General features: G+C 42.9%; 2 protein-coding genes across 3 annotated transcripts; one reads left to right on the forward strand and one right to left on the reverse strand.

The window, feature by feature from the left end:
- The first annotated feature begins 2,737 nt into the window (after positions 1-2,737).
- cyp17a2 (cytochrome P450, family 17, subfamily A, polypeptide 2) lies at positions 2,738-9,497 on the forward strand. Its single transcript, XM_071459892.1, has 9 exons — positions 2,738-3,501; positions 4,119-4,239; positions 4,703-4,841; positions 6,235-6,464; positions 6,889-6,975; positions 7,197-7,412; positions 7,488-7,657; positions 8,291-8,394; positions 8,473-9,497. Exons 1-9 carry the CDS (start codon positions 3,233-3,235, stop codon positions 8,736-8,738), a joined length of 1,602 nt encoding a protein of 533 aa, XP_071315993.1. The 5' UTR covers positions 2,738-3,232; the 3' UTR covers positions 8,739-9,497.
- A 63-nt stretch (positions 9,498-9,560) lies between these two features.
- LOC139607178 (uncharacterized) lies at positions 9,561-23,783 on the reverse strand. 2 transcript variants are annotated; one of them, XM_071459861.1, is made up of 5 exons: positions 23,503-23,783; positions 21,274-21,998; positions 20,381-20,542; positions 19,347-19,551; positions 9,561-18,247 (listed from the first exon to the last, which is right to left on the reverse strand). In XM_071459861.1, exons 2-5 carry the CDS (start codon positions 21,416-21,418, stop codon positions 16,060-16,062), a joined length of 2,700 nt encoding a protein of 899 aa, XP_071315962.1. In that variant the 5' UTR covers positions 21,419-21,998; positions 23,503-23,783; the 3' UTR covers positions 9,561-16,059. The 2 variants fall into 2 exon arrangements, with proteins under 2 accessions (XP_071315962.1, XP_071315961.1); XM_071459860.1 differs by having other exon boundaries at positions 23,451-23,783.
- Between the last annotated feature and the right edge of the window lie 410 nt (positions 23,784-24,193).

Here is a 24,193-nt window from a genome sequence, read left to right on the forward strand (position 1 = left end):
GGAGAGAGAGAGAGGGAGGGAGGGAGGTAGAGAGATTATCACATATTACTGCCCCACATATGACATTCCTGCACATCACCGTTTAGCCACCGTGATGCTGTCGCCATAGTAACGAGGAGAGATTCAGAGGAGGCGTTATGTAAAATGGAGTCAGGAATAGAAGCGGCGAGGTTTACCTTTCATTAGAATTTGAATTATCGTCGTTGTTGTTGCCTCTGACATGAATCACAAGAGTGAGTCCACAGCAGAAGCTCAGTCGTGTCAGTGATGCTGACGTTTCTGAACGTGAGCGGAAGATTAACGATCATTTAGTCACAATAAACATAAGGTTTAAAGTTCAAAGCTATTTTATGTCCCCACTGGAAATCAGAGAGAGATGAAATGAAAGTGTTCTGTTAAACTGGAGGGTTCCTAAAATAAACAGGATGCACATGTACATAATTTCACCGTTTCGTCATTAAGTAGCTCCAGTTTTGATGAACTTGTACTGAACATTTATACTTTGACTTGACTCGGAGGAAGAAATACTCGTCCTTGTCTTAAGTTAAAGTACTGAGACCACAACCTAAAAATACTCCATCACAAATAAAAGTCCTACACGACAATTCCCACTGATGTAAAAGTAAATAAATATTATCAGCTAAATGTATTGAAGTATTAAAAGTAAAAATACCTAATATAAAGGTCATTAATCCCGAGTCACTGATGCTACAGCAATATTTTAAAGTTGCAACAGGTGGAGCTGGCTTTAACTACTTAGTCCAGTGGTTCCCAACCTGAGGGTCTGGCCCCTCCAACAGGACACTAGATAAATCTGAGGGGTCAAAAAACAAAAAAAACTGAGCTCTTCTTCTTTTTTTATTTTTATTTTTTTATTTGTTGAGGCAAAAGTGAGACAAAGAAAGTTATTTAACATATATAACATGAACTACTGCAGTGGGACAAAACAACTGACTGCTTTGTTGTTGCTATAATTTATATTCTGGCTGCAGAAATTTATATTTGACTTGTATAGATTTTGATTCATTGAGACGGAGAGAGAAATAGAGAGAGAAAAACAAAAAGCTAAGTCCTGATTCACTAATCTGTTGACAGTTTTTAGATTTTCACTAATCTTTGAGTATTTTTCTCCAGCTGTGTTAAAAGCTAACATCAGCATGCTAACGATCATGCTAACATGCTGACACTGAAACTCTAAGTCCAGCTGAGGCTGATGGGAATGTCATCAGTTGTGAAGGTATTTGTTCATCACCACAGTCATTAAAATTCATACTGAAGAGAAAGTGAATGTCTGAAACTAATGTCATCACAATCCATCCAGTAATAGTTGAATAGTTGAATAGTTGTTGAGGACCAAAGTCGCAGACTGGCAGACATCGCCTCCACACCAACAGTGACAACAGCACTTTTCTTTACGGCCTTGGAGTAATAATTCTAAGACAAATGTACACTTCAAGCAAGTTAACAACTAAAATCCAAAAGCTTTTAATTTTCAGCTCTACAGAGAAATATTTCACATTTACCTACTGTCAATGTTCTTGACTAACACACCATCTACTGGTCAAGAGAGGAACTGCAGGGCGTTATACTTCAGTGTTGGGATTCATTATGTTGAATATTGGGGGGGGGCGCGCTGATCTACCTTCAAAATGCCACAGAAATAAACATAAAACAACCAAAAACAGAGTCAAAATGACCACAGCTGACATCTCTTCAAACTTCTTGCTCCTGTGGAGTGAGGAGGGGCCCTTAAGCATTTCAGTGCCCAGGGCCCAACTGCCTCATAACTGGTCCTTCACTGGAACCAGCACCAGTTCCACCTGTGTTCAGATGCTGCTTACGTTTGTGTTTGCGAGCAAACTGACTAAAATAGCTTCAGACATGTTTGTCTCAGTCCATCACAACATGTGACCAATCATGGAACACGGCTGTAATCTGAGCACTCAGGTGACAGAAATGGATGACGGTGCAGAGGGAAAAGAGAAACCCCTCTCACATGAACGTGTGAAAAGACTAAATCAAGAAGCAAAGATGATGGAAGTGTGTGTGTGTGTGTGTGTGTGTGTGTGTGGGCGAGAGAAGAGACTGTTGCCATGGCGCTGTGCCACCTTCTGTTCCCTCCACCTGTTACAGATACCACACACATTCACTGTAATGGAGCCACATTACTGTGTTCAGAGCCCGGTGGCGTCAGAATCTCTCCGGCCTTCAGCTTCTGTCATCTGCAGCCACTGACTCAGACTTTCTATCTTCCAGATAAACCAGTCGGTCAATCTGTCGTTAAGAGTATTCCACTGATTTAGCACTGCACCCCTGTACCAACGGCGTCATGCAAGAACCAGTCATATGAACAGATTTGTTCTTTAGTGTATCATATGAACGATTTAAAGCTCCATCCAGTCTAAAGGTAGATGTCCATGTGTTTGTGATTATAAAGCAGGTCTAGGTTCTATATTAATACTGTGAAAGTATCAAAGCCTCAGTCCACAGAGAAATGCACACAGCCTGTATTCAGACACTGAGCCTTAAAACCAGCCGTCAGGACTTCTGGAACTTTGTGATGTCACAACAAAGCAGTCACTGCTCTCAGCCACGCCCCAAGCCCCGCCCACCTGGACCCATCATCCAACCCTGCAGGATTTGGTTTCTCTGAGTGTTTACCTGAAATCTGCTGTATTTTTATTGGATCACTCAGAAAACAGCCAGCCAATCAGAAGAGAGGCTCAGATCCTCTCCTCTGATTGGCTGACTGACCTGTTGTTACTGGAGCTCCAGAGAGAACCTGAGAGAGGAGATGTAAAACTACACTGAGATGGTTTTTGGTTCTTAAACCACAGATATATCTTCTGATGGAGATCAACACTTCAGATCAAACACAGAAGAAGAGGAAAGTGTGGAGCTTTTGGTCACACAACAAAGAATGTCTCAACCAGAGATGAAAATAAACCTACTCCCACGCAACATAAACACAGCTGCAATTATATAAAATGCCAAAGTCATGAGTTACCACATGATGATGAAGACTTGAAGGTCGCAGCAGCAGCCTGATAACATCAAGGTTGGCTGACCAAGATAAACACACACCAGCAAGCACACACACATGGTCAGGGTGAGGCCACACACACACACACACACACACACACACACACGCGACCTCTGACCCCTCCAAGGTCTCTCTCTGAGATTAAAACCAGGACTTTCTGCCTCACTCTTCATTTTCTCTTCATCAGCCATGTTCACCAGTCTCCTCTCCTCTCTTCCTTCCTTCCTCTCCCTCCCTCCCTCCTCCTCTCCACCCTTTCTCCTCTTCCTCTGCGTTACCGTGGCCGTCGTCCTGTTCCTGATCACACGTTGGTCCGCGCCTGAAACCGAACCTCCGACCTCTCCTCCCCCGGCCCGAGGCTCCATCCCCTGCCTGCCTTGGCTCCCCGTCCTGGGCAGCCTCCCCTGGCTGGGAGGAGGCCTCCCCCCGCACCTCCTCTTCTCCCAGCTGGCCTGCAGGTGAGTACGTGAAAGAGAGTCGGTGTAAGTTTCTGATCCTGGAGGTGAGACTGGAAGCTCTGGACTGAAGGACTCCGTGTGTTTAGAGGAACTAATGTTCTCACTTGGAGGTCATCGCCATGGTTACTGTAATAATGGTCATGTCTTGTTTAGGTTTAGGAAAAGATGGTGATTTGGGTTAAAATAAGTTCTTCCTCAACGTCAGACGATCTTTGTTGTCATGGTTACAACAATAACAATGAACGGTCATGGATAATAGAAACAACATAAACTGCTCCTGTCTCATGGGAATCGAACACCGCTCTCCTGGGTCATATTCATCCATCCACCCCAACCTCCTCCTGACGTGGACTTTGTCGTTCTATAAATTACGTCACCGCACTTTTCCCTTTGCTCCTGTCGTTATCACTACGACCACTAGATGTCACCTAGCAACAGAACCTAACGACGGGTCATAGTGACCTGCTGACAGACGACCTGTGGGCTGGTTTCTTACAGGAGGATGGTCACATTAACCGATATTACATTTGAGTGTCAACCTTTATACTGTGTGTGTGTGTGTGTGTGTGTGTGTGTGTGTGTGTGTGTGTGTGTGTGTGTGTGTGTGTGTGTTGCAGGTACGGGTCTCTGTTCGCCCTCTACCTCGGCCCTCACTACACTGTGGTGGTAAACGACCATCAACACGCCAGAGAGGTCCTGCTGCAGAGAGGGCGAGACTTCGCCGGACGACCGAGCATGGTGAGACATGCGGCTACGGCGAGAACCTTTATTCGATTAATCGATTTACCAATAAACAGAAATCAATCTGAAACATCTCTGATAATCAGTTCACAATTTGGGCCATTTTTCAGCAAAAAATGACAAATTCTCTACTTCCAGTTTTTCAACAGTGAACATTTCTTGGTTTTCTTTCTCTTCTGGGACGGTAAACAGATTATTTTTGGACATGTCAATGGGCTCTGATTCCCTCTGATGGGGAGTCAGTCTGTTAGTCAGCATTCTGCAGACCGCACGAGAACAGATGAATCAATAAAACAATCAAGGGAACTGGTTGTATTTTGTTTTGGAGGAAAATGAATGAGCTGTTTAATATAAAATATGAGACAAACCTTCCAACTGAAAGTGATTAGATTGTTTTTAATGCAGTGAACATGTTTCATTCCACCTGCTGTGATTCTTACCTTTATCATCTCCTCTGCAGGTGACCACCAACCTGTTGACCAGAGGAGGTAAAGACATCGCTTTTTCAGACTACTCTCCTCTCTGGAAGTTACACCGCCGCCTCGTCCACAACTCCTTCACTCTGTTTGGAGAGGGAACCAGTCGCCTGCAGGATATTGGTACTGTACTGCATCCATCAATACACCAACACATCAATACATCAATACATCAATACATCAATACATCATTTCCTCCCCTCCCTCCCCTTTAAAAAAAAACCTGTTTATAGAAAACCATGTGGATAACGTAATGGAAATCAGACAATGTTGTTCATCTGAAGATGCCCCAACTAGACACTGACTTTTTGTTAGGAGGTTAAATGTTTCATAAACATATTATACATGTAAAATCTTAATCTTAATCTACAGCTGTAAAATAAATGGAGTAAAAAAATATAATATCTCCCTCCGAAATGTTTAAAAGCATCAAGAAGCAGAAAACAGAAAAGTGAAGCTAAAACTTCTTAATTCAGCGTTTGAATAAATAATAGTTTCTTTCCATTACTGTTGGTAGGATCAGTAATTAGTGATGTAAAAGACAAACCAAACACACAGCTCAGCAAAATCAGGTAAAACAGAGCTAACAGAGTGAAGTCTCCTCACAATGAACCGTCTTTGTCTGATTTTCTGTGTTCACCTGAGTCAGTGGAGGCTCCGGGACCCGGATCCCTGCTGTCTGATGGTTCTGCTCTGGGCTGCTGGCACCGCCCGGGGCCGGTTGGTCAGAAATGTCAATATTCTCAGAAACCGCCATTTTGAAACGCCGCGGTGTTGTGGTGGGCGGGGCTTAAACCGCGCTGTGGGCGTGGCTCTTCTTCTTCTTCTTGACTTTCCGGCAGACTAGATACCTGGCGGAACTGTTTGTTGTTTTCAATTGTGAACCGATTTGCACCGAACTCGGTGGAGGGAGGAGCCAAGTGTCAGGGAGGAGTCCATTAAAGTTTGGACCAGAACTGGATAATGTGTCATGAATTTAAGTTTTTTTTCTTTCAGGGCTGGTTTATGTTCAGGTCTGTACTCTGTGAGAGCCCCTCTAGTTTTGTTTTGTTTTGTTTTATCTTTAAATTAAGAACAACACACTGATTTACAACCTTATCAGAGCAGGATGTAACCCCGAGCCTGCTCACAGGAAAGAGAAACAGGATTTTTTTTTTTGTTGTTGTTGGCAAATTTACCTTTCCTTTATTTTACTTATATTAAAAAAAAATAAAATAAAAAAAAGTTTCCCATTTACCTAATAAGATGAAATTTACCTTTACACAATAATATGTGGATGAAATATGATCATTTTAGTCATGAAATCTTAAAAAAAAGAATGCAACAGAAGTGTTTTGTTGTTCCTTTTTTTTTATTTGTATGTTGAAACAAAATGACTGCTGGTCAGGCTCATTATTTATATTTTTACAAATAAAATGATGAATTAATGACACAGCCATGTACATCGTTGTACCTGCAGCTGCTTCACAGTAAAAACGATTCACATTGATATTTCATGACGTTTCTCCCTCTCAAGTCCTGTCCTCGGTGGACAGTCTGTGTGTCGAGTTGCTGTCCGGTGAGAAGCATGGCTTCGACCCGTCCCCCGCGGTGACCAGGGCCGTCACCAACGTTGTGTGCATGTTGGTGTTTAGTGCCACCTACTGCCATGGCGACGCAGAGCTGCAGGAGGTGATCCGATACAATGACGGCATCGTGCAGACGATTGCCAGGGGAGGACTGGTGGACATTTACCCCTGGATGAAGGTATGCAAACCTAAACCTCATTCTAACCTAAAACAGAGGAGGTGAGGGCAGGGAAAAGTATTTCTGATGTTTCCAAACATATTTTCACATTCAAAAAATTTATTTTCTTTTCAAAATGTCCCCACTTTTCCTAAAAGGTCCTCACGTCCCAAACATGACTTCTTTTTACAGAATTTTTCTTTTTCTTCAGCATTTGTCTGAGGATTCTCAGTCAGCCAGGTTTATGACTGACTCTCATCTGAAGAGTCTTCCTGCTTGCGGGAGTCATGCAGCAACTCACCTCAATGACCCTAAGGGTGTTAATGACCACACTAGAAATTTTAATGCGTGGAACTTCCCACTAGTTAGAACTGAAGAAGCTTTTCACTTGTCAAACTTCACTTGCTTTCCAAAAATCCAAAAACAGTCTGTATCTGTCCCTCAGGTCTTTCCTAACAAGTCTCTCAGTAAACTGAAGGACTGTATCACCGTCAGAGACCGACTGCTGACCTCCAAGCTGGAGGAGCACAAGGTAACGGACAAACACAAAGACAGCTTTGAATACTGGTCCACACTTAAGGCCTGCAAATACTTCATTATCATGTGAGCACAAGATAGGAAGAGAAAACAGTTTTGGGGCTCAGAGGAAATTTCACATCTTAAAAACATCTAAAATAAAAGCTTGTGTTCACAAAACCTCCAAACCGATAAGATGAACTCATGAAAGTCTGCACCACTTCTGTGGCTCATTAGGCATCGCTGAGTGATGGTGACCCACGAGACCTTTTGGATGCCTTGCTGAAGGGCCAGACAGGCGGGGGGCAGGGTCAAAGGTCATCTGGATCAAAGGATGAGGGGATAACGGACGACCATGTCCTGATGACAGCGGCTGAGGCTTTTGGAGCCGGAGTGGAGACGACGTCCACCACACTGCTGTGGATCCTGGCCTACCTGCTGCACCACCCTGAGGTTAAACACCACTAACACTGATACTCATCATGCTACCGCTGCTTGTACGTCGCTTTATAATCAGTGTCCCTTTAGGTCCAGGATCGTGTGCAGAAGGAGCTGGACGAGCACGTTGGCAACGAGCGAGCGGTGTGCATGTCGGACCGCAGCCGGTTGCTGTATCTGGACTGTGTCATCAACGAGGGCATGAGGATCCGACCGGTCAGCCCCGTCCTGATCCCACACACTGCCATGACCCACAGCAGGTAGACCTACACCTCCACACCACAGCTGACGTAGCTCTTTATGATCAACTGCAATGAAGAAAAACAACTCAAGAAAGGGAGTTGGTTGTTCTTCTTCTTCTACTACTTTTGCTTCAAAACTTGCTTAACTTCCTCAACAGCACCACCTGGTGATGTAAGCGTGCAGCACATTCACAGACAGGCTCAGATGTACAACTGGAGCTGTTTTGTCGGCAGAGATGTGGTGAAAGTACATTTGACACTGAAAAAGTCTGATTCCTCCTGTATCGAGAGCTGTTGAACTTTTTCAGTTATTTGCTTTTTTACTTCTCAACTGCAAGTCGTTGCTAACCTCAGCTCTACAAACATTATGGATTTCTCACTGTGTTATAATGAAAAGTCCTTAAAAAGGCAGATGACATAATCAAATTGAATTATACTTAAAAAATAAATAAATCAATTGTGGAGTCCCTTAGAAACAATATCAACAGTTAACAAGAGAAAATGCTGAGAGTAGATGAGTATCAATTAATATAATTTGACCTCATCATCTTCGGCCCTGGGAAATTACGACGTGTGGTGTCATCATTAGTTGGACCCATATTAAATAGACTAACACTCAGTCCAGAATCTCTCTCTCTTTCCTTCCTGTAGTATTGGAGGTCACTCTGTCAGTCCCGGGACTCGTGTTTTGGTCAACATGTGGTCGATTCACCACGACCCCCGACACTGGGACAAACCTGACCTTTTCAGCCCAGGTACAACACCCACAAACACAGAAACATTTCACTTTAAGCACCCAAACACGCCAACTTTGTCTTTTCCTGCATTTCCAGATCGTTTCCTTGATGATCGGGGTCAGCGGGTCACACCCCCATGCTTTCTGCCATTTGGGGCAGGACCTCGAGTCTGTGTCGGCGAATCATTGGCCAGGCTGGAGCTCTTTCTTTTTTTGTCCTCTCTACTCCAGCGAATGAGCTTCAGGCTGCCAGACAGGGCTCCCCCGCCCAACCTGCAGGGGCGGCTGGGTGTGGTCTTGCAGCCATTACCTTATAAGGTTGTTGTCACTCCAAGGGCGGGGTGGGAGACCGGAGCAAAATAAAAAAGGAGGGGGTAAAAGTCCAGCTAAATGGCACAAGAAAGAAACATGATGCTAAAATGTTTGTTGCTTTGTTAAATTTTTAGTTAACATTAAAATTTGTGTGGCAATTTTAACTGTGATGATAAAGTGAAATAAATCAAAAATAGAAACGTCATCTCCTTCACTTTAGTTTTGCCAGATTGGATGTTTTTCCACCATAAAAGTAGTTAAGAATAGTGATAATTTGGGCTTCAAATGCTGTTACTTGCTTGAATGGGTACTTTCAAAGGAGCCTAATTTTTCAGTCACTCATTAAAGTGAAGATGAATAAGTAGCTCTTTTTGTCGAACATAGACAAACTCAATTACTTCAATAAAATCTCTGTTATTCAGTGTAAAAACTCAATATAAAAAGTTAATTAGCTGTGCTAAATCTTAACGACTTGATCATGCTAAAAAAAAAAAAGCTAATACTAATCTAACCTGTGGCTACATTGCTCCAACTTAAGCTAATACTAGGTTTCACTAACTTCAAAAAAGTTGATTAAAATACAATTGAAAATAATGTGAATCAAGTGTAATAAAACTGAGCTCTAAAAATTTAAACCATTTAATGTTTAATGAATAAAAGAGGATGTTTTTGTTTTTTCTGAGATGGTTATTTGAAATAAACAATTTTAATTAAAAATGAATAATGATTTTGACAGAGAGCTCGACTGTAGGCAGAGTGTAATTTGACATCATGATTGTGTTTTAATCAATAAATGATGATTGATCCTCAGCACGGTGATGGAGTATTGTTCTCAGAATCAGTACAGCTGTAGGAATGGAGACAGACAGGTGGTAGATTTGACAGTTTTATTCAGTATATCTTCACACACTGTTAGAACAGGCTGGTTTAGTTAGATCACACACATACGTACATCCACACATACACACTCACTATTAATTAGATAATACTAATAATTAGCATTGTTATAATCATAATATTCAGGGATTTTAAAGACTGATCTCTTTTCTGCATCCTTCGACTCCTCCGAAAGAAACTTCATGCAACAAGGAAGGACAGAAGAGAAGAGATAATGAGAAGAGAAAAACATCCTTTAGACAGAGGGAGGGGCTCCTACAGTAGAAGGAACATACTTTCATTTTAGTAAATTAAATCATTTTGTCAAACACAACTGGTGGAGTTGCTTCAAATTTCCTCATGGAACAAGTGAAAGTTGATTAAAGGGCCAAAAATGGTAAAAATTTAATGAGGCCAAAACTTTGTCTAAAACTTTGACTAGGTTCACGTTTCAGGGTCAGCACAGGTTTTACAGGACAGGAGGATATTTTAAACCACACGGTAGGACTCTGAATGAGTGGCTACCCATATTAGAATAAAGCAACAGTTTTGGCTTAAAACTAAATCTGACCTGTCAATGTGAAACCAGTCAATGTGAAACTCTGAGAGAGGACTTTTGTTCAATGTTTTCGTCCACCAACATTTGATGAAAAACTACAAAAACTCAACAAAAGAGATAAAGACCTGGTTTCCAAAAGTTAGCTCGGCCCTGACATCAGCCTCACGTCCAGGGAGATCATCTAAACTTTTATCAGTCATTTGGTTGAAGATTTCACCCATAAATGCCTCACAGCACAATGTGTGTTGACATCTTGAGTGTCAAGAACTCCAGTGGGAATTAAACCTCCAACCCTGGTGCCTTGCTGTACCTACTGAGCTTCATAGCAACTTATCATCACTTTGTGATTCAAGGAGTTCTGACAAAGTTGTCTCAACCTACTTTGTCGACTTCTACTTCTGTCAGTGATTAGCTATGTTTCCCATGATGCCTCTACAGCAGAGCCAGGACCTTCTGACATTTAGCTGGTAGAAGTGATATTGGTGTTGGAAAATCTGTGGACAATTCCAACCATTAAAACCATTGGTCCTTTCTTTGATGGCCAACTTTCATTCTGTTTCGACTCTTATAATGTCAACTGATAGTGTGAAATCATTTAGATAAAATCCTCAATGAAATGAAGACATCACGTCCCTCTATGAGGCTGATCTGAGAGCTGAGTGCCTTTGGTAACCTGAGCTACAGACAGATTTCAGGCAACATTTCTCCAATCATTCTGGTTGAAAGTCCACACCCACACAGAGCAAGAACAACTCTATCTAATGCTAAGTAGTAACAGTTGTCAAGTAGAAATGGCACTCTGTAACCATGGAGATATATAACCTTATTAGTTCAGGTAAACAAAAAGACACCATCAACCACAACATCAACCACAACATCAACAGCTCGGTGTCACTTTAGAGCTTCTCGAGAGGGTCCTTCGGTCTCTACGAACTCTCAGTCCACAGGCGCAAATTTTGCCTGGATTCAATCGAAACAGGTCGTGTTTTAGATATCTGCCTCAGCTGAATCAAAGACATCATCAGAGAATCTCCTTCACCTCTCCAAAGTCTGGATCGGTGCAAAACCAGGGTTCTATGTCTGAGAATATACCAACAGAGGTTTAGAAAAGGAAGATTGGATCATTTTTATCCATCCATGTATGAATCCAATCTTGTGCACGCTGGTTCCCAAACTGAGTACCAAGACTTCTAGCAGTCTAGAAAACATCCAGCTGCCAATCAGTTTGAAATAACTGTTTGCTCCATCACATCTTTTCCATGGCAGGACATTGCTTTTGTCATAATGAGGTCCAACATAGCTTTGTCCATGATGGGCATCTGTATGGGTACCTCTGTCTGCAAAGACATACCCATTGTTCTTCAGTCCGTGTTGTAATGCAGCATGGACACAGGGTTAAAAGATCAGTCAAACAGACTCAAGGTCTTTCCATCGTAGAAGGCTGAATTAATGATACAGGTGACTGACACAATCATCAGGTGACCACTGCACCACAGCGGTTGCCATAGTTACACAGGGACCTGAGAACAACACTTTACTCCTGAATGATATTGCCTCAAGATGCTGTGTCTTTACTTTCTGAAGCCCTATCCAGACTGGATTACCATTACAGGGGAGGTGGGGGATGAAACATTCACTGTGCTCTTTGGTAATTTAACCCATCATTCCAGACGGCGTTTTAACTGTGGTGAAATTAAATTATATGGTTTGAGATAGACATGAACATTGAGCAGGACAAAAATCACACACTCAGTCAAATCTGAGCACCTAGTCATGAAACATACATTCATATCATTCAGTATGATTTAGATGTCCCAATGACAAATAAAAGTCCCTAAATCTGCTTAGAAATCAAATCATACAAAACAGATGCTCCTGCATCAGAGGTTGATGAGAATCAGCAGGTTCAAGGGTTTTTTTATTATCAAAGTAATTCAGTGATATTTGTTTGAACATGTAAGGCTAATTCAGTATAGTTATAATGGAGCCAATTCACCAAAGTATAAACAAATACATGCTAAAAAACACAGGGCTGAACATTTTGGGCCTATTAATTGGAGTTAATATTGTTTCCATCTATCAGATTAGCAAAAACATTCTGACTTCCTCCATTTTCACACAAAAGTCAAATTTCACAACTAGGTGATTCATAAAAGTATATAATAAAGTAGAAGCGCGAGCAGCTCTTCCCACAGAAAGAACTCAAGAGAGCCACTTTCAAATACAAGCACATCAATCTGGATGGGATTTAAATTACAGGAGGATGAGCCAGTTCACCGGAAAACAGTGGGTCTATAATTATTACTGGGGTGGGGCTGATATATTACCCACATTACATGCTCCTGATGGAATTAAAGTCACTCACCAGAGCAGGTAATGGTTAAATCATCCTTCCCCTCCCCGAGAGGCATGAATCCAGTCTGAATAAGACATCATTTAAACATTCCCACTTTGAAGCGTTCTGATTGAAGCAATCATCTGCCAGTACAATCTGACAACATCACTCTCACATTGGTTTACTCTGGTGTCTTTTCCAACACACTTCAACATCTGGTTTGGATCAACACACATTTGTGAAACTTTCTAACAGCTTTCATCACAAGCTGCAAAAACAAGTGCACTTTGTGGAAGCAGGTGTAAGAAAAGGTAAGACACGTCTCACTTGAACACCAACTCCTGGTCCTGGTGAGAGAGAGTGCGAGAGCATCTTGCTTCAACAAAATATCTGTGAATGTATTGTTGAACAGGTTATTATCATGATGTGGACAAAGATAACAAAGTGACAAAACTATTTTTTCATTTCTACACTGACACAATAAAAAAGTATTACAAATATGTGATGGCATACCTTCGTCAAGCATGTTGGAAATGACTCAATCGCTCTTACAATCATTATACTGCTGTTGTTGGGTAAAAACCTCTCCAAGATGCAACTGATTTCTTCCTGACCCTGATGCATTTTTCCATTCGTCTTGAGGGTTTAGAAGAGATTTTGATCGAGCTTGCCCAAACCACAGGGCCAATCACCTCGACTGCAGTGACAAGCTTTTAACCCAACAATGACAATGCATTTCCTTGATATCAACCCTTCCTGAAGCAGCTGTCCTGAATTTTCTGAAGGGGGTTATTTACACACAGACTCTTGCTGATGAAAAATATTGCTTCACTAATTTCAGATGCTAAGGTGATTAGAAATGCACCAGCATGTACAATACAAATGTTACTAACACTCTGCCATTGACAAAATATACTTTACCTTTAAGTCTTTCTGTCACAAAATATCAATATTGACACGCCTATCAATCTGACAGTGTACAAATACATTAATATGTAATATACAACAATGGCCTAAAAATAAATTCTAATGACTCAGCTTGCGTATCTTTTATTGATTTATTGATTGAGGTTACTGTAATTTTTAAAGGCCCTGAAAAAGCTGGACTTGTTTGGTGATTTTTGTAGGATGATTCAAGTTTAGTCTACAAATCAGCAGAATAAAGGATCCAGAATGACAAAAAAGGAGAGGTGTCTATGAATTGAGAGATGCACAAAGTGAAAGGTAATTTCAGAGTTTAGACACGGACTGAAAGTAGCTTCTATGGTGTTTGTGTTGTTGCATCTGACCTCAAATTCAGAGAAAGAGACAAAGACGGGAATGATGACGTGTTCCCATCTCTGTTCTGTTTGGTGCTTTGTTTCTGTCTAACAGCGCCCGTTGTTTATTCCTATTTATGCAAAAGCTTTTCTCTGCTGAAAGGCCGACGCACAGGAAACCAACCAATCCCTCCACCATGAAACCGTCCATACAGGATCAAGTTGCCACGGACACATCAAATCTGAGAAGCTGTCCCTCCCATTTCATAAACTACCCACCTAATTCCGCTTCCCTGACAGACTTCTTCATCAAATCATTCCCTCTAATGAATGAATCAGTCTTCCCTCTGTCAGTCGGAGTGAATCATCCTCCTACATCAGTCTCTCTTCATTTCCAAAACAGCCAATTTGTCCTCGGCACGTTTCCAAACCCCTGTCACTGCCCAAGACAACGAGGTGTCTTCTGCTTAATGTTCAACTATTTAAAGTTGTTTTTTTTCTTGTTGGTGACAGACGTTCTGTCAGAGGCATAATGCACCCCAAGGCAACCATGTTCACAGTCTTTATGCCGTGTTCACGGCATGTGGGATGGAAGGCGGAGATGGGAATGATTCTGACGTTTACAACTTGTGAGCGTGCACGTCAGTGGACCACTCAACACAGCTGTATGCCTACAGAACTGGTCGTGTGAGGGTTAAAAATCCTGTGCATGGTCAGTACAGCACTATTTCCATGATACTGGCATTTAATTACCTTGAATGACAGATTTTGGATTTTGGTTAGATAAATCTGTGCTTTCAGAAAGATCAGAGTCTCAGAGTTTTAATTACAACTTAGATCCTGATGTGAATGCTATTTACAAGTTGGTAACTGATAATTACAGTGCATGCCATTAGACATGGACACAGGATTAGCCTTGTGATCAACAACCTGTGTTTGTATCTGTCAACAGACCTGAAAAGTGAATCATTGATGGCCAATTTTAATCTTATTCTGACTGGGATCTAATCATGTCTTCACTGGTTTTGTATTCAGAAAGGTCAGCTAGTTAGCTAACCATAGCATCTTTTAAAATCCACTGCTGGCTATTTAGCAAGCCTATAATGACTAGTAGTTCCGGTTAAAGGTACCCTGTGGAATTTTTGACCACTAGTCATGCTATGGAACAATGTTTTGATGAGCAGGGCCCCATTTTGGTTGACATGTGTGCAGGGATGTACATGGACATATAGAACTTCCATTAAGTTAGGGCACTTGCAAGAGACAGGTTAAAACAAGAATGGTTAAAACTGAAGCAGCAGAGGCTAAGATATCCTGATTTTTTTTAGTTTATAATATGGGTTCACTTTGAAAAACACTGGATACCACCCTTCCCTTAATGCAATTTCAATGGCATCTATCATAAGACCTACCCTGCCCTGATAAACGCCTATGTCTTAAACTCCACATGCCTAGTCCATAACACAGGCTTTATGTTGAAAAGTTGAAGGCTGCATGTGTAAAATTGGTGGAATGTCCATTAACACCACTGCAATCATTTTATGAGAGGGAATTGAACATCACATAACAACAACACATTTTTCAGGCTTCAAGGATATGAACAATGTGCTTTAGAGACAGACTGAAAGTAAATCCACAGGGTACCTTTGACTGATTCTTCTGAAGCACCAACTCAAAGTATTTTGGAAACTAGAGCTAAAGATAAGACAGTTAATGGTGTCACCTTAACCTCCACAAACAATCTGTTATAAGGCTGTTCACTTTGACTGAGAACATTTCTGAATTGATCTACAGACACATTGCAGCAAGCTGTTTCAGGCAGCTCTCTGTTCATAACCTCTGGAGATTTGGACGTTCCTCATGAATAGACAGCTCTCCCAGTGCTACTCTGTTGGGATCAAAATGGGGAGCAGGGGCCCTACTATTTCTTCACATTCTACAAACAGCTGACAACAGTTCTATAGCGGTTCTAGAGGTTGTAAAACTTTATCAAACTTGGATGCAATCTGTGTAAACACCTCTCCTCCTATTTAAACACACCAGTACTCACCGTGCAGAAGTCAGGACCCATGGTTAATGAAAATTCCAACTCACAATTGGAGTAGGGTTAATGCTTCCTGTTGAATCTCTTCCCATGACACATCCGGTACTTGTGCTGATCTGACTAACAGCTGTTAAACAAGCAACATTTACTGATATAATGTAACTCATCAACATCTGCGTTTACAAATTCCCGGTTACAGAACGATCTCCACAAACAGTTTTAAGGGTGGACGCCATAATTTGCTTTCTCTTCATCCTTTGTTTGGATGATGAATGGTTTGCTCTGCCCATTTCTATCAATCACGCTGACTCCATGACGATGACAACTTCACCACTGTCCTCTGATGTTGGTGTAGTGGTGGAGTTGGGGTTACACAGTGTAAGTCCCTCCCCTGTGGTTATCTGACCTCTGGCAGGGCAGTCCACACTATCGTGGAGATCAGTGTTTCCACCTCCTTTTTTATCCCTCTCTCCTCCTCCTACTCTCCTACCATCTTCCTTCCTTTCCCCTTCCTCCTCTTCCTCCTCCTCTTCATCATCTTCTTCCTCTACCCGACACCTGCACACCTCAATCCCAGAGTCACCAGTTAGTCGTCGATGTCTATACTGGCTCTCATCGGCCCCCATGTCATCATCTTCATCATCATCATTGTCCTCCTCCTCCTGCTCCTCCTCTCCGTCCTGCCAATTGGGAGGTCCAGGTTCAAAGACATCCACACAGGGGGAGAAGAGAGTCTGTTTTGGAGGGGACTGAGTGGCACGAGGTGAGGGGGAGAGTGAGGAAGCATGTCCAGAGGACGATCCAGCTCTGTCGGACTGGTGCAAAGCTGTGAGGGGGTCCAGGAGTAAAGCTGGGGCTGGGAGGGAGGTGGAAGGCAGAGCTGGAGGGGAGGGGAGAAATGGAGAAGATGGAAGGGATGGGGAGAGGGCTGATCGGGGTGACTGAACGGGAGTAAAATTTAATTCAGACTCTATAGTTATAGCTGGGCAGGAAGAAGAGGATGCAGGTGTTGGGGAGGTGAGCACTGGGCCAGGAGGGGACAGTGTATCTGATCTAAAACCAACACCAGAGCGTGATCCAGATCCAGAACTAAAACCAGCCTGGATATTTAATGGTAATGGGCCAACAATGTCTGACTCTGACAATTGAGACACTATCAGAAAAGGACCTGAGTCAGCTGGTGCTGCATCTGGGCCAAGACAAGATTCAAGAACAGCTACAGCCCCTGGGTATTGGGACAAATCTGACATACAGCTGGGATGAACCAGGGTTAGACCTGAACCAGGTGACAGCTCTGGGTTCTGGCAATGGGCTAATGTGGGTGAAGTGGTTGCTGCATCTGTGGCTAGAGCAAGGTCTGGATGTGCAGGAGTTAGAGCATGGTTAGGTGTGGAATCTGGAACATGGGTGGTTTTAGTTTGTGGGTCTGGCATTGGGGTAAGGTTTGAAGGTACTGGCTGTGGAGCTTGAGTAAGGTTTGGCAATATTGGTTCTGGAGAGGGGATCAGGTTTGAAGGTGCTGACTCTGGAGCTTGGGTAAGGTTTGTCGGTACTGCTTCTGGAGACTGGACAAAGTTTGTGAGTGTTGTGTCTGCAGGTTGGTTAAGGTTTGTAGGCACTGGGTCTGGAGCTTGGGTAAGCTTTGAAGGTGCTCCTATTGAAGCTTGGGTAAGGTTTGAAGATAGTAGGTCTGGAGCTTGTTTTGGGTTTGAAGGTGCTGGGAATGGCACAAGGCTAGGATTTGGGTCCAGGATTTGGAGACCAGCAGAGCCTGTTACCATAGCCAAAGTTCTTCCAACATCTGGGGACAGTGCTGAGGTTGGGCTACTAGGAACGTTGGCTGTATCAAAAGTTCTTGTGAGGTTGAGGGTTTCTAGGGTAAGGTTGGCTGTAGGTCTGTCAGAAGGGCTTTCTGTTGGGGTAGAAGGGCCTGATGTGACTTTCGGGGCGGGGGTAGTTTCAGGGCCATCAGCTGGGTCCTCAACACTGCTTATTTGGATGGAGGGGAGTCCTGTGTCAACAACACTTGGACTGGGGAGTGTACTTGAGCTACAGGTGCTAACTATTGGGGTACATGGTGTTAAATCAAGCTGTTGCTTTATGGGGGATGTACTTCCAACAGGAAGGGCCACCTCAGAACCAGGAGAGGGCAGAGGCTGAGGGGAGGCCGCCCTGGCAACAAGGGCCACAGTAACAGTCTGGTTGGGAACCGGCGAGTCCGCAACAGCTTCCTGAGCTCCAGCACCATCTGCTTCGCTGATGTCAATGGTCACCGTGGCATCCATCCTCTCAGAAGCAAATCGTGTCTCATTTACCTCTAAGCTGGTAGCCCCAGCAGTGATGGGTTCCATGGTGACATCAAGAGTGAGGGGCGCAGCCTCGCTTGGTGTGGAGGCGTGGCTTGTGTCAGTCTCATATGTGACGGGTGCTGATAGGGAGGAGCTACACGGAGAAGAGGGGCAGCAGGAGTCACAGGAACAACTGGAGCTACAGGAAAGATTGAGGTATTACAGTTGTTTCAATTATCAGTTCAATGTATATAGTGGTAGTAATGCAGTAGTTATGAAAATAGTAGCAGTAGTAGCATAAGTATTAATAGTAGCAATACCAGAATCTCACTAGTGCTACCTGTAATCATTAGTATTCGCAGAAGTAGAAGCAGTAAGAAGTAGTGGGTCTTGCTATAGCAACAGTAGTAGTAGTAGTTGCCTCAGTAATACCAGTACGTCTTTTCATCTTGCCAGTAGTATTAGTGCAGTTAACTGTATTGCATTGCCAGTGTTACTAGTGCTACTGCCGATAGTGTTAGGAGCTCAGGAAGGGAGGTCATTACTAATACCCCACAAGTCCTCGACCCACGACCCATAGTGTCTCCTCAAATAGCTCCCCTACGGCTGCAGGCATACTGGACCTTGGTTGTCATGCTTACAATAATAAACATGTGAGAGCGGTGCATCTAACTTTGGCGCCATGGTACTATAATAACTGTCATGGCTTGGTTAGATTTAGAAAAAGATCTTTGGATCCTTTGGGTTAAAGTAAGTACTTCCTCAACAATAAACGATCTTTGTTGTCATGGTTACAATAATAACAACATGGCTAACATAGTCATGGATAATAAAAACCACATTAAGTGCTACTGTCACATGAGAATCAAACACCACTCTCCTGTGTCATATTCTGTGTTTTCTTGACCCATCCATCCACCCTAACCTCCTCCTGACACAGACTTTGCTGCTCTAAAAACTACGTCACCGCACTTTTCTCTTTGTTCCTGTTATAATTACTACGGTTGCTAGATGTTGCCTAACATCAAAATGTGACTAATAACCGTATGGGCTCATTTTTTTACAGGAGGACAGCCTCCTAATACCAGTTCTCCCATTAGTAGGATTACCAAATGTTCACAGCAGTATTAACTGTATTCCCCAGAATCCCAATTCCCAGTTGTGTTACCAGCATTCCCAGTATTATATGTTTACATTATTTCCCGAATTTCCAGTCCTACTGCTTCCTACCCTGTGCTGTTACTCGTGATTGCAGTAGCATTATCACTAGTACTCAGTAGCATTAGTAGCATTGTTACCTGTTATCAGAGCTGAGAGAGGAGGGACCATCGCTGAGTGGCCGGTGGAGCAGCGGGTCATGCTGTGTGAGCAGGTGAGGGTCGACGGTGCGAGGGGGCTGTGGGTAGCGCGGGGTGGTGAACACTGAGCTGTAGGGTGGAGGAGGGGTTGAGGGCTGAGCAGCCACCTCCTCATAGGAAGGCAGCTTCAGAGACGCCAGGAAACCTGAAAACAGAAGATGACTGTGGTTAGAGCAAAGTTGCAGATGCTTGTTTGGAATCCCTGTTTTTGAATGACGTTTTCAAAGTGGTTCTGGGGCCTTCATCAGAGAGTAGTCGGTAGAGAGGTAGCAGAAAAGTAGTGGATAAAGATGGGGGATGATATGCAAGAAAGGTCCCTGGTCGTATTTAAATCACAAATTTTGTGGTTATATGGTCGGCGTCTTTAGGTGATGTCACATTACACTCTTGTTCAGTAAAACTGTCTTTCACCCCTTTTTGATATGAGCAACAGCTGCTAACAGTACGTTTAAATAACACATCATGCATCACACGTATCATGTCCTGACATTTCTAGTAGCTCCAGTGGAGTCTGGTGGCAAAAAGACCTAAAAAGATTAACTGTAGATTTCCACTAGCTGACAAAACAACTGGCTGCATTGTGTGGATGACGGTCTTAATCCATCTACAGAGAAAAATCAATTTCAGGATATACAAGTTTTTCAAATCAATAAATAATGAGCTGTAAATCATCTTCAAAAAAATTCCTCCAAATTAAAAAACATCAAATCAATGTAGCAAAAAACTTTTGCAGGACACAGTGGGAATTAACAAGTTCTACTCATGAAAATCAGCAGAATTCCCCTTTAAGGCAAACTCCACTGGCCTCCAAGCAGTAAATTTCCACTGAGTCGTCAAGGCGACAGATTAGAAAAGCAGCGTGTCACTTGACAGGCGAGCGTCAAACACATACAAAAAAACAAAACAAGAACTGGTTTCATTGTCTGGATGTTGAGAGCGGGGTTTAGCAGCAACAGACAGACGGATGGTCTTACTGAGGTCCAGCATGGAGGAGGGGTAGGAGTTGGCTCCATGGTAGGCCAGCAGGCTGATCTCCCTCTGTCTCTGCTGCTGCTGGACTCTCAGTTTGGCTCGACGGTGTCGGTAGGCACAGCAGCAGCTGAACAGGATGAGGACGGTCCACAGCAGCCAGAACCCTGAACATAATATTGGAGACGTTATTCAAATAAAAACACTGCTGCGACTCAACTATCAGTCTAGAAATATCTGTAAATCTCAGACATTTAAGTCTTAATCTAATTTCTTTCATATTGCATAAAGTTATTTGTTATTTGTACTCTTATATTATCTGTTGGGGGGTTAGTCTGGTTCTATTCTATATTTTTTTCCACGCGTAGAGCTAAAACAACACTGAATTTCTCACACTATCAGGAACTGTGAATCCAAATGTAACTTATTCCACTGAGCCATAGAGCTCCATTGTTTCCAAAAACTATTAAAAGCACATCAGTGAGCCACACTGTTACATCAGTAGAGCAACGAATGTTGATTAATCCACCACTGAAAAAAGTCCCCAACATATGCACTATTTCTGCTGTTTGTTTGATTAAAACTTCATTGAGCAGCAATTACTGAGTCTTTTTTTTAAAAAAAAGAAACTATATAATTGTATAGCAGCATAACAGTATTTTGATCAAGTATCAGGTCAGATTTGTCAACTATGTTCCTTTACAAACTGGTCGAATATTAGCAGGGTAACGTTAGCTCTGTCATTTGGTTCAGTTAGCTACACAGCAGTTTCACCTTGGTGTAAATAAATAGCAACAACTTATCTCTACAGATTGGAAGAACTAACTTGTGTGATTTAAGTTTTAATTTAGCAATGTGCTAATCATGCTAACAGGGAACATGAGTACAACCAGCTTACACCATAGTTCGTAGTAGTAGGTGCAGCAGCCGGTCTCTCCGCAGCAATGTCCCGTCTCACATAGGTATCCTCCGTTAGTGTTGGCTCCGGGGCAGTACCGCGGTCTCCCCAGCAGGGGCAGGCTGCCACCGGAGTGGTACTCCATCGCACCCCTGCTCTGCCCGGACTTAGCCCCGCGCCACCGCTACCTGCTCACCACTAGTCGCTAACTAACTGTTAGCTACTAAACCTGTGATCCTGGTCAGAAACTAACTACATTTTTAGCTAATTTCTTTTCTAACTGAATTTTACTTCTGGAGGGGGCAGGTGTTTGGTGTGCTAGCTCTTAGCTGCTAACCTCAAGTGACTTCAAAATGGAGCTAGTCTACATTTTCAGAACAGGTGAAATACTCGTTTTGTTTGTGCGTCAGCCGAGAGGCGATCACGGCGAAGCAGCTGTTAGCCTGGCAGCCTCAGAGTCATTTTTAGGATGAGAAATTATTGAGCTCATCACCAGAAAGATTACAAGAAGTCTCAGGTCTCTTAGCAACAAAATGTGTTTACACAAAATTAAGAAATTTCAGATCAGAGCCCCTTACAGGTGCAGACTCTCTGATCACCACTCTGATGGTTCAGTGAATCTCAACTGGCAAACACAGGTAGCGGTGCTGACGGCTGGCTCTAAATACCACGAGTGCTGCAGCTGTAGTAGAGTACCGGCTGGTGGAGTGAGACAGGATGACGGGCTGGAGAGAGAAAAAGAAAAATACAATAGTTTATTGATGAACAGCATGACAGCACGTCACACACACACAGTGGAAATGTCCACTACTACAGGCCTATTTGATATTCATCACTGCACCGGCTCAAACCACAGGCCGACACAATGCTCCCTCTCTGTCCATGTCACACACACACCCATTTGTATTTATATACTTGCGGGGACCTTAATTGATATAATGCATTCTCAGGCCCCGAACCTTTAAGGTTAAGTTGACATTTTTTTCAAGTCAGTCTTAAAACAACACCTGCGTGCATGAGCATTGAAAGCACTGTCGGTTGCTTTAATCATTCACCCTCTCCATAGTGGCAGGAAAGAAATACCTTTCTAAAGCTATTTCATGTAAGCGATGTAATACAAAATGGAACATGAAGCTTCAGCAGTTGGACTTCAACAAAATTAGAGTCTTGTTAGTACCAAGTACCAAGTTTCCAGTACGGTTTTGTTTTTGTTCCTTTATTCTTCGGTTTTGACAAAAACTATAAATAAAGATTTTTTTAAATGTTAATGCTTGTTTAGTGCTTATTATGTTTACTATTTTGATAATCAATGAATTCTTTGTCACCTATGATTTTAAAACTGAAACTGGGTTTTGGACTTTTGATTAGACATTACATGCAAAATGAATTACCAGTTACTTTCATAACTGATTGATTGTTTGTTATTTTTCCAAACAAAAATGACAAAAATGTGATAGTTTCAGGTCCTCAAATGTGAGGATTTGCTGCTTTTGATGATCTTGCATTTTAGTAAATTGAATATTTTGAGGTTTGAGACAAAACAAGATATGATGAGGTTGCTTTGGGCTTCATTTTTCACTATTTTACAGACTCAACTATCAATTTATCTGTAATGAAAATAATTGTAAGTATCTTAAATCCTAGTCCTGACCCTCAAACAGCCTTTTAAATGTTCAGTCCAGAATGAGGACTTGCCAAAACATATAGTCCTCACAGTGACAGACATACCAGAACACACACACACACTCAGACACTGCTGCAGAGTCAAAACAGAGTTCAGCTAGACTCAGGAAATGTTGGTGGTCTGTAAAGAGTTTCTTACAAGGCCAAGTTCTGCCTGCATGCTGCAGTGCTGCACACACACACACACACACACACACACACACACACACACACACACACACACACACACACACACACACAGGGGAAACTGCTATGAAATGACTGCCTTTGCAGCGTGGTAAACATGACGGCTTATGGTCAGTGAACGCAACACACACACATAAATACACATTACACAGAGGTCATATGTGGACGTGGTACATGTGCGACAATACAGTCACTTCACACACATCTGCACACGCTACGGTTTGATGTCGCCCTACGGAAGCCTGTGCACACGGACTAATGTTCCGTTATGTATATTTTCGGTGTGTGTTCGCAGCCTGCACACGAACCCTCCAGCTGCTGTTAACGGCAAAATCCCCCGGTAAACAAAAACAGCCGCACCGCTCCGTCCCTCCTCCGCGTCCGTCTGCGGGCCTCGCCGCTGCCGCTGTCCGTCTGTCGGTGCTCGGTGCTCGGTGCCGCCGGGGCCTCCTCTCGCTGGCGCTCCGGTTCCCCGCCTCCTCGCTCTCCCTCCTCGGTGCGACCCTCCGCCAGCCCCGCCGCCATCAGCGCCCGCGGCTCGTCAAGCCCGCGCGGGACGAGACGACACACTTCCGCCTCGTCCCCAATCCTGGTTTCAAAATAAAAGCCCCTGCCAAGTTGAGCGGCGCCTGCCATTGATTTTCACACACGAAAATCCGACATATGGTCACGTGAACATTTATATGAAATGACTGACAATTAAAAATGTACATTTAGGGGCAAATATTGTGCTTGTAGTCCACTTTTCACGACTCTGTGTTCTAATATGTATTATAGGACTATATTCTGTTACACGCAGTGAAAGGAAATTGACTTTTATCATTGTTGTCTTTTACCATGATGTTATATTTTCACTAAACAAGCAAAAGCAGCTTTAGGAAAGTACTTGAGTAAATGTGCCTGGTTTAATTCCACCTCTGACGAAGTGTCATGTAAAATAAATAAATAAATAAATAAATACTCAGGTTTTATTTTGTAAAGAGGAATCCACTCTTTCTCAAACCGGATGTTCGCGGTGTGTGTGTTGTGAAACTGGACAGACCCGCCATTA

The sequence above is a fragment of the Trachinotus anak genome, unplaced genomic scaffold, assembly GCF_046630095.1.
Source record: "Trachinotus anak isolate AG129_WGS33_773 ecotype Australia unplaced genomic scaffold, CSIRO_AGI_Tana_v1 ptg000023l, whole genome shotgun sequence".
In the NCBI taxonomy this organism is placed as follows: domain Eukaryota; kingdom Metazoa; phylum Chordata; class Actinopteri; order Carangiformes; family Carangidae; genus Trachinotus; species Trachinotus anak.